This window comes from Volvox carteri (genome assembly GCF_000143455.1).
Source record: "Volvox carteri f. nagariensis unplaced genomic scaffold VOLCAscaffold_68, whole genome shotgun sequence".
NCBI lineage: Eukaryota > Viridiplantae > Chlorophyta > Chlorophyceae > Chlamydomonadales > Volvocaceae > Volvox > Volvox carteri.
In genome coordinates this window covers 547427-558556 of record NW_003307611.1, presented here as the reverse complement: position 1 = coordinate 558556, position 11130 = coordinate 547427, and the positions used below count along the sequence as shown (strand labels likewise).

The following is an 11130-nucleotide window of genomic DNA, read 5'->3' as shown; positions in this document are numbered from 1 at the left end:
ACGTTTGTCGTGGGTTATTTAGTTTTAAAAAAAGCGAGTATTTTCAGAAAAAATACTCGGCTTTTCTAAAACTAAAACTAAAACTAAGATTATTTTTCGAAAAAGTTTAACAAATATATCCTTAATCAAAACCAAATAAAATCTTATGATGATGAAGAATCATTTATACAGCAAACAAAAAAATATGTTTTTTTGTTGTTAAACAATACAAAATGGTTTAGTATAATATTAGTTTTATTCTTATTACTATTATTATCATTATTATTATTAGTATTATTATTATAATAATATTATTATTAGTATTATTGTTTGTTTTATTATTAGTTTTATTTACACATTGTTTATCACTCCCGGTAGTTCTGCTTCTACCTTGTATGCGACATCTGTTTCGGATGCATGAACTCTAGGAGAAGAGTCTTGCTAAAGCCCAGAGAAAAAGGTCGTCTCTCTGTCATCCCTCTGTCGTCCCACAGGGAAGTTTGCAGAGCAGCAGCTCTGGAGGTCTAATGCGGTGGATGTCATGTCTGCTGGTTTTTCCGGCTTGTGCGGAAGAACCGCCCCAGCGACCGCCGGAGCCGCCCCCGGCGGCAGCGGCCTGCAGCCTCGGTCCTCGGCCTCAGGTTCCGCTCCAGCTCACGTTGCGAGCAGCCCTGCCACGTGCCCTGTTGATGGAACTTTCGCTCCTGGTGGTCCTGGCGATAACGGTAATGGAGGAGGCGACAGTGGCAACCGACGGCAGCATGAAGCCGTTTCCGCCGCCCAGCTGCCTCCTCGTCCTCCTTCCCTTACTCCTGACTCGGCATTGGGCGTGCTGCCGCCGGTCGCCGTCACGTCGTCGTCGACGTCGTCGTCTACAGTTTTGGCTGGGGGCCCCGCAGCGGCAGCGGCAGCGCCGGAACGAAGCGAACGGATTGAGAAACACATCCGGATTGAGAAGCCGCGGCAGCGAGGTGAAGCCCTGCAACTGGGTTTGGCGGTGAATACGCCAGATGACGGTGCGGCATCGCCGTTAGGTCACAGTGCTGCCGCCGCTGGGATGGCGGTGGCGTCGCCGCCGCCGCCGCCGGTGCTGGAGCGTCGGGATGACCTTTATGCACGTGGAGGGGTAGTCGTGGAGCGGCGGAAACGCCCCGGGGAATCCCCCGAGCGCCTGCATGACGACGAACAAGAAGCCGCAGCCACAGGCGATGAGGACGATGTCATGATCGCCTCCGCCGCTGCTGCTGTCGGAGCTGCTAGCGTTGATGGCATTGGAATCACCGGAATTACACGCTCTGAGGGTTGCGATGGTGTTGTTGCTGGTGGCAGTAGCGACGCCGGGGCATCTGCCGCAGCGGCAGACGCAGGCAGCCATCTGAAAATGCCGGGGGCTAGAGCATCCGCTGGCGTACCGCGACGGCGCCCTCGGCGGCTCACGGCCAGTGCGGCGCGGGGCAGCGGGCAGCATCAACAGCAGCCTTTGCAACAACACCTGTACCAGCAAATGTACGACTATCAGCGGGCCCGTGGGTCATTTACGGCAGGCAGCGGCCGCAATAAGCGACAAGCTGACGGCGACGCCGCTGACGTCGGCTTGGGTGACGGCGAAGGTGATGGAAGTTGCGAAACGAGCGGCGATGCCATCGTGGCCGTGGGCGATAACGGTGATGGTTGTCGGCAGCAAGGCACCGTGTACGGCCATGTCCCGCCGGCGGCCCCGGCGGGGGCAGCCTCCACTACCGGCGCAGGCGGCGGCAGCACCTGGTCAGCGGCCTCAAGCGCCTTATACAGCTCGGATCGGCGGCAGCCGCCACCTCCGCCTCCGCCTCAAGAGTTCCTCCGGCGGGACGAGTACGGCGAGCCTGAAGCCGACGACGATGACGACGGCGGCGTCGAGTACGACAGCGCGCCCGACGTTGACATCGGCACCGATGTCGACGACGCTGAGCTACAAGGCCTCGGCGTCGCATTTCTGGATGGCTTGGGCGCGCTGTCGCTGCCGTTGCCCTTGCCGATGGGCCTTGGCGGCCGCCGTTTCCGGCGTGGCCGCGTGCCGCCGCCGTTCGCCGCGAGACCGAGCTACGTGGGCGCTGCGCCGCTGCACCTGGCGGCGGCACACGGCCACACGGCGGTGTGTGAGGTGCTTTTGAGAGCGCCAGGCTGCGACTTGGCGGCCCGCACTGCGCAGGTGAGGAATGAGGCTGGGTTGAGAGAACGGGTTGATTTATGTACGGGAAGGCCTCCGGGATAGGGCAGGCGCCAGGACAGCTGGGCCCCGGGAGCTGGGCGGCTGTGTTGTCGTTGTCCATAATGGCTGTGGTGTTGAATTCTTACAACTTGGCATGGGCGCGGGCGGGGCGTGAAGCTACGGGTTTCCGGAGGTGGCAAGGCGGCATCTTGTGCGCTGTATCCACATCCAGGCGCGGGTGTTTTTTTCATGGCGTAAGCCACGGCCACGGCCAGGAACCGTAGGCGGTGGGCTGTGGTACAAGAGTAGGTAGTTTTGCCGAAGAACGGAAGCGTAGCATCGCTGCATCCAGGCGGGGGGGGGGCCCGCGGGGAGCCTATTAATGTAGGAAATACCCGGCATAGTAAGGAAATTGTTTTGTCGCATCCTCTAGTATATATATGCAGAACGTGGCAGTTTCTGACTTTATGGCTTCATGACTTCCTCTAGGAGTACGTACGGACGTTAATGTCCGGGAATGTGTGATTTACGGGCATCATAATTTTCTTAAATTATGTAATTGTAATGTACATTACATTACATAAATTATGTGATTTACGGGCCTGGTATTTCGTCGCCATTTACACGTTTCGGTAGTGCGCTCGCTAGTGCAGTAGTGCACACGTGCGCACATACACGTAGTCGTTCAAAGCCATGCACACCAAGTACCCCTACACCGAGTTCCTTCCCTCTCCCCCCACGCGCAGCGTCCATGTATTACCGTGTCCGTGTATTACATTCTTTGCACACTTTTGTGTGAAGAGTATTTAGCTCTACCGCGTCTGTCGCGATTTCTCTTCCTCCCTAGGCATCCCGCATAGGGGTTGGTGGGGGTGGGGGGTTGGGGGTTGGTGGGGGGGGAGTTTTAGTTGCCAGGGACAGCTCATGGATGAAAATCCTTTGCTATACTACGTGCTGACCTCTAAACCCTAAGTGATTTAATTTACGTGTTCTGGCTACAACCTCCCACCAGGGCCGCACTGCGCTTCATCTAGCGGCTCGCAATGGCCACGAGGCCGTGGTGGCGCTGCTGCTGCGCACTGCGGCCGCGGCCGCCGCCGCCGCCGCCGCCGCAGCAACAGCAACAACAGCCGGCGGAGGCGGAAGCGCCGCAGGGGCCGCTTCCGCAGGCCCCGCCACCTGCGCCTCTGCCGGTCTGGTGACCGTGGTCGATGCCGTGGACGAAGAGGGACATACGGCCTTGCACCACGCCGCGGCACTGGGACATTGGCGGGTGGTGGAGGAGCTTTGGCCCAGGTGCGGACCAGAAGGGGGAGCTAAGAGGGCTTGTATGTTAGCAGATGAGAGAAGAGGGCTCTCGCGGGAAGGAGGAAACAGAGTAGGAAGAGTAGGCTGTGCGGTGCGCCAGGGTAGGGGGCGGGGGGAAAAAGAAAGGACGCGGGGGGGGGCGCCTGTGCGGTCGGAGAAATCTTTTTTTTTGAGGTTCTATCCATCACATATATCGTCCAACATATATCGCACCTTCCTCTCCTCCCTGCCGCCTGCGCCTCCCGCTACATGTTTTTTGGTTGGCGTCTAGGGGTGCCAGCATTGACGCCGCGGACAGCTGCGGCAGGACGCCGCTGCATTTCGCCGCCATGGCTGGCCACGTGGAGACGGCGGGTCGACTGATTATTGCGGGGGCAGGGGTGCACCGTCTGGACTGCGGCGGCTACACACCCGCGCATCATGCCGCCATGCGGGGCCACGCCGAGGTGTGATGGGGACCAGAACCCTTGTTAGAATATCTTGTGTTGACGCCGTACCTTGTGCCTTGTCCGTGAGAAAGAGGAACATGTGTACGCAACTGGGTCATCCTTTCTGTGTAGGGCGAGTAAGGCGAGCTGCTGGTTTTACCTGGCTAACTAACCCCACGCAAGTCCGAAACCCGTGTTCACCCGCTTCCCCCTCCTCCTCACCCTTGCCCTGGCAGCAGCTTCACTCGTTCGTGGTTTGTCTTTCCCCTCCTCCACCCCCCCCCTTGTTGCCCTGCGTTATAATTTTTCTTCCCCTCCTCACCCCTTCTGGACTATCCGTCTATATCTCTGTTATCTGCGGTTCGATTGTCGAAGTTGTTCGTCTTACCCCCCTCCGCAACCCTCCTGTTGCCTCCGGCGCTGCGCTATAATATGTACATCGTACGCCGTCGCATCGCATCGCACGACAATATGAATATCGCATGATAATACGAAGGTATTGGAGAAATTGCTCTTGGCGGGCTATGAGGTGGACTTATTGGGCGGTCCAGCGACGCCGCAGCCCGGGCCTCCGTGGGCGGCTGATAGCGTGAGTGGCTCCGCCGGATCCGGGTTGGCGCTAGCGCCGGCGGCGGCGGCAGCGGCAGCGGCAGCGACGGCAACAGATGCGTCGCCTGCTCTTCAGCGCCGTACGGCGGTGCCGGCGCCGGCGGCGACGTCTCTGTTGCAGGATCAAAACCAGCATCAACCTCATTCTCATCATGCTTCTCATTCCCATCGTCATGATCATCATCATAATCATCATCGGCAGCAGCAGCAGCAGCAGCAGCAGCGTCAGCAGCAGGATCAGCCAAAGCGGCAACAGCAACGGGGATTGGGCTCAGAGGCAGCAGCACGAGAAGTTCCAATGAGGGGATCATCGCAGAGGCCTTTACAACAGCAGCAGCGGTCGCCGGCAGCGGCTGTAGCTGCGGGCTCCCACTCCTCGTCCTCCTCCGCCGGCGGAGTTGTCGGCAGCAGCGGCGGTAGCGGCAGCGGGGGTCACACGGCGCTGCATTTGGCTGCCACTGGCGGCCATTGCGCCGCCATTGCGGTTCTGCTGCAGCACGGCGGCGGCCTGGAGCGACGCGACTGGCGCGGCTGTACGGCACTGCACCGGGCGGCGGAGGGTGGTCACCGGGGTGCCTTCGAGCTGTTGCTGATGGTACGGTTTAAAGGATAACCCCAATCCCTAAAATCCCAAGGATTATTGATGAATAACACTCGCTAATAAATTCGACAGTCCGTAAGACTTTAGTCGGGGAATGCCTGATTTCTCCTCGTTCGCCGGTCGCGAAGAAGCCTTCCCTCATCTTCCCTCATCTTTTGCCTTTGCGCCCGTGCCGCATCCAGCGCCCACTCTTCCCGCGTATCTCCTGCCCTTTTCCTCCATCGTGCCTTACTCTCCTGCGTTTTAGCTTCGTTTGAAAGTCCTGCGCAATGCCCCATACTTTCCTCCCCATACCTTCGCAGCACGGAGCTGACCCACGGGTCACAGACTCGTCCGGGGCCTCCGTACTGCACTCAGCCGCCCGTGGTGGCAACTTAGCTGTCGTACAGCGCCTGCTGGACCTGAAACTCGACCAAGAGGCGGAGGCGGCAATTCCCGCCGACGTTGGCCGCGGCGGCGGCGGCGGCGGCGCAGGCGCAGGCGCAGGCCCCGTGGGCAGCCACAGCCACAGCTGCGGGAGCAGCGGCCATCTGGTCCTAGGCAAGGACCTCACATCGACATCGCAGAATTTTAGCTGCGGAAGCAAAGCCGCCGGCGCTGGCGCTGGTGCTGGCGCCAGCACCACCGCGGGTGTGGCTGGCGAGCAGGAAAGGCATCACAATAATCAGGACCGAAGCAGGCGGCAAACTGTCGAGGTGACGGCAGCACCGGAGTGTGACGTTGCCGCTCCGGCGGGCGGCATTCGCGGCAGCGGCGGCGGCAGCAGCAGCCGCGGCGGCGGCGGCGTCGGCTGGGTAATTGACCCAGCATCGCCGGCGTCCGACGGCCGTTTGCCGCTGCATTGGGCGGCAGCGGCGGGTCGCGGGCAGGTGGTAGCCAGACTGCTTCAACTGGGAGCCAGCTCCGGCGGAGATCCGCTTCGTCAGGTGTGAAGAGGGGACCTAGGGGGGAGCACAGAGGGATGGAGGAGCGTTCCAGTATGCAATGAAAAGGCACCAGGGGAGGCGAAACTCCTGTCCGGCTTTGACTACCACACGCACGACCGACGCACCATCTACACCACATCACCCCGCATGACCAATATGATTAAAACAAAATATACCAAAATAAATAAATAAAAATAAAATAAACACTAGTATAACAATATAAGTAACGATGTAAGAATGTATATGAAAATGGGAATAACGCAAATTTATATATATAGTACAACAGAAGTAATTTTTTTATTATATGTATTTTTATGACAGGATTTTGGCGGCGCGACGCCCTGGCATCTCGCCGCGTCAGCTGGCCAATCAGCTTCTATAAGCGTCTTCCTAGCGCCACCCGCCGGCGTCGCGCCCGTGCATGTGGATGCCCTCGACAGCTCCGGCTGCACGGCGCTGCACCGCGCAGCAGCGGCGGGCGCCGGCGGCGTTGTTGCGGCGCTGCTGGCGGCGGGCGCCGACCCGGCGGCGGCGGACGATGGCGCTCGTACGCCGCTGCACTACGCGGCTGAGGCGGGGCTGGTTGGTGTCATGCGACTGCTGCTCGAACACGTGGCGTCGGAGGATCTTGACCGACGGGTGAGTTGATCTGAACTGATCATGTGTGATGACCGAATGTGTGTGTGTGTGTGTGTGTGGAGGTAAGGAGAGGGATGGGTAGCTGGTGGGTGGTAATATTCCCCATATATGATGATCATTCCCCATATATGATGATCATTTTCCCCATATATGATGATCATTCCCCATATATGATCATTTCCTAGAAGCATCACCAACTGCATGAGCTCCGGTGAAATGGTGGACGAAGGTTTAAGTTCGCGGGTCGCTTTTGCGAATTGGACCACCATGTCAACTGTGCCCCGGCATGGGCACACTGACACGGTCTTAAGGGAGAGATGTATTGGCAATCGCAATTGCTTTTCGATCACCCGTTTGAGTTAAACAACTTCGCTTTAGCTAAATTTCTGCAAATTAATATTTGTAGTTTTACTTTCTGTTTCTTTTTGCAAGGTGTAAGGTGTAAATACTCATTTTTCTATTTTTAGGGACAAGGGAGACGCCCGGTTTTTGTGGTTTCAGGGATTCATAGGCTTCGGACCTTCCTCTTTTTACCCTCCTTTTCTCTTGGTGAATTTTCTGTTGCTGCTGCAGGACGCGGCTGGATGGTCGGCACTGCATCACGCGGCGGAGCAGGGCAACGCCGCCCTGATGCAGCTGCTGCTGCAGTGCGGGGCCTGCCCGCACTCCGCCACCGCACACGGCTGGACTCCCGCGCACCTGGCGGCCCGAGGACACCACTCAGAGCTGCTGACCGGACTTCTGGAGGCTGGAGCCGACCCACGGGTCCGTGACGCCGATGGCTGCACGGCGCTTCATTTTGCCGCGCTGCGCGGCGATGAGGATTTATTCGAGCGGTTGCTGGCTGCCGCGGCGGCGGCCGCCGCCGCCGAGGCACCGGAGGCGCCTGTGGCGGCGCCGGCGGCGCTGCCACCGTCGCTGGCTCGTCCCGACGCGCGCGGCTACACGCTCCTTCATTACGCGGTTGAAGGAGGCAACTTGACCATCATCCAGCGGTTGCTGGCGGCGGGGCTGTCGGAGGCGGCGGACGAGGAGACGGCTGACGGCGGTCTCGCAGGCGCGGCGGCAGCGATGCCGTGGGGCCTCGGCGTGGAGCTTCCCTCCAGCGTGCTACGTGTCCAGTCCACGATGCCGCAGCTATCGCCATCGCCATCGCCGCCGCCGCCGCTGCATCCTGTATCGCCTGATGCACTAGGTCCACAACCAAGCCCGGGTCAAGAGCCAGGAGAGGAGGGTGAATGCAGCTCCGAGGCCGTCCGGGAAGCAGCAGTAGGCACCTCCTACGCACTACGGCGCTTACCAGCGAGCAGCGTCGGCGGCAGCGGCGGTCGGGACGCCATTACGCAGGAGGAAGGAATGGTGTCGACGCCGCCGCGGCTGTCGACGCCGTCGCCGTCGCTGACCCCGGCGGCGGGCAGCCGGCAGCCACAGCAGCTCTGTGGGGCCCTAGGCACCCCTTCCAAACGCGCGCCTCTCAACGCCCTGCACCTCGCGGCTAAGCTTTGCTTGACGGATATTGTACAAGTTCTCCTTGGGGAGAGCTACAACGCCAACTCCCGTACAGCAACCACTGATCAGACGCCCCTCCATTTCGCAGCGATGGGACCTGGGCGCGCGCCGATTGAGGGGCGCGCCACGGCGACCGCCGCCGCCGCCGCCGCGGCGGCGGCAGCAGCTGCGACCGCAGCTACCGCCGCCGCGCGGACCAAGGCATCGCCGCTCCCTACGCCGCCGACACACGCCGCCTGGCATTGCCATTCGGAAGAGGAGCAGACGGAGGTACGGCGTGACGCTGGCGGCGCCGCCGCCACGTACGGCACCGCAGCCGACGAGGCCGTCATCGACCATGCGGCGCAGATGCGCGTGGTGGATGCGCTCATAGCCGCCGGATCCGACCCGCTCGTCACAGATGCCTGGGGATGTACGGCATTGTCATACGCCGCTGGGAGTGGCAATCATGCGCTGGTGGCGCGGCTTCTGTCGGCGGGGTGTGATCCGCTGCGACCAGATCGGAGGGTACGTGTAAAACAAAAGACTATACCTGATCGAATGATATACGGGGTTCGTTTTACACAACCGGGACCCCGCTTTGTGTGGACCTGCGGCCTTCCATTTCGACCGTGTCTGGATCGTGACTAGATCTGATGCCGGTAGCCGGTACCGCTGTTCTTCATCGTGTCCATACCAGGAGGGCCTTTATACCTTTAAATCTAAACTCGCGTTTTCATAATATGTAATATAATATATCCTAATTATATTATATATTATAATATTTATATGTATATACGCCGTTGTGCACGTGCAGGGCCTTACGCCGCTCCATTGGGGCGCCGCTGGCGGCAGTGCCGAGGTTGTCGCTGCTCTCCTCGCGGCTGGTGGCGGTGGTGGTGGCGGCGCCGCCGCCGATCGTCTTGCCTCCCTGGACTGTCTGGGCCGCACTCCTCTCCATTGGGCCGCGGAGGCTGGTGCGCTTGGCTGTGTGGCGGTGTTAACCGGGGCGATGCTGACGGCGGCGTACGGCGGCGCAGCCGCTGCAGCAGCAGCTGCGGGCACCGCCGCCGCCGCCGCGGCGGCGGATCTCCTGCACGCTCCTGACGCGTGCGGGTGCAGCGCCGCGCAGTTGGCAGCAGCGGGTGGACATGTCGCCGTCGTGGCGAGGTTACTGGAGGCCGGCGCCGGCCGCGCTGTCGCCACCGCCGCCGCCGCCGCCGACTCACCCGCGGCACCGGCGGGGGCCTTATCCGCGCTGCATTTGGCAGCACAGGCAGGGCTTGAGCAGGTTGTTGCTCAGCTGCTTTGTCTGCCGCCGAGCAGCAGCGGCATTGACGTCAATGCCCGCGATGCGGAGGGCTTCACGCCTCTCCACGCCGCTGCGACACGTGGGTCGGCCGCCATCACGGCGCGTCTGCTCCGCGCCGGCGCCGACCCCAACATCGCCTCCGCCGAGGGGCTGCTGCCGCTCCACGCCGCCGCAGCCGGCGGCCACTTGGACGTGGTTGAGCTGTTGCTCGACGCCGGCAGCTTGGTGTCGTACAAGAGCAGCGGCGGTGCGACGCCGCTGCACCAGGCCGCGAGCAACGGCCATGCGGTGGTGTGTGAGGTACTTATTGAAGCGGGCTGTCCGGTCATGGGCAGGTAAGGACGAGGATGATGGAGGGAGAGAGAGGGAGAGAGAGGGAGAGAGAGGGGGAGAGAGGGAGAGAGAGGGAGAGAGAGAGAGGGAGAGAGGGAGAGAGGGAGAGAGGGAGAGAGGGAGAGAGGGAGGGGAGAAAATCACGGTGGGCTTGCGAAACTTCTCGAGAACACGGTCGGCCGTGTCGGGCTGACACCACTTCCAGGATTGTAATCTTCCATCTGCTGGTTCACCGTCACAAGCAACACGCCGTGGTTGGCTGCTTGGGCATTGGGCATCGACCGCTTCTTCTTTATGTAACCTTTTGCATTACACTTTTTTTATCATAATGTGATATAAAAAAGATGTATTACATTACACCGAGTTAAATTAAGGTTATCTCAAGGTTGTATTGATGTATTGATATAGTATATGTTATATGTACGACTCAGGTCATACACTACCGGTAACGCACGACCATTGCCCCCGGGAGATCCCGGGATCGAGACCTGTCAGGGTCGAAAATCCTTCCGATGGTGGAAGGTATTGCGCCCCTAGTAGATGGACGGTGGTGACCTGGGATGAAGTTGACTAGCGAGCCGACCAGGAATGGAGTTGGGCCGCTGTCGATCCGGCAGATTCCGTTGGATGCCGGTGGTGGGTGCGGAGCCTGAGCGATCCACTGAGAAGTTGACCAGGGTGACTAGATGAGGGTGCCCCGAAATACCCGCGGGGAAGGCAGGTTCGGCCGGGTACAGCAGCTGCAGAGTGTAGATATCACCCCCCTGTCCCACACATCATACATACATACATACATATTATCCGCAGGGCTGCGTTGCCAACGCCAGGCCGCTTTCGGTGATATCCCTTCACCTCATCTATTACCACGTTTCCGCCGCTGAAACCTTGGAGTTCTCCTGGTGCTCCCTTACAAAAGCCCTTCCCATAAAATCCCCGCACCCACCTTACCCACCCACACCCACCCACCTACACTCCTAGGTTGGCTTCCGGCGCCCCCGCGCTGTACTGCGCCGCTTCCGCGGGTTGGGAGGACGTGGTGGAAGTGCTGCTGCGGGCGGGAGCCGAGGTGGATGCGGTCACCAGCTCGGGCTGTACGGCACTGCACGGCGCCGCCACAAACGGCCATTCCAAGGTGGTTACGGGTGGTATAATGGGGGGAATGGGGGGCGGGGGGAAGTGTCATTGGGAAGGTGTGCATGTACACAGAGGGTAGGAGTGTAAAAAGAGGGGTTCACCGGGAGGGGGTGGAGGAGGAGGGGCGAGGGTGTGCGACTAGCATAAAAATCCCCTTGCCGCATGGATCGCACTCCGCACCGCAC

General features: G+C 59.9%; 1 protein-coding gene across 1 annotated transcript; it reads left to right on the top strand.

Annotated features, from left to right (window-relative positions):
* Nucleotides 1-3389: 3389 nt before the first annotated feature.
* Nucleotides 3390-9817, top strand: ank4 (ankyrin-repeat protein; the record flags this gene model as incomplete). Its single annotated transcript, XM_002957047.1, has 4 exons — nucleotides 3390-3463; nucleotides 3747-3923; nucleotides 4924-5112; nucleotides 9496-9817. Coding segments are annotated over 4 exons (762 nt in total), but the record flags the coding sequence as incomplete, so codon positions are not given.
* Between the last annotated feature and the right edge of the window lie 1313 nt (nucleotides 9818-11130).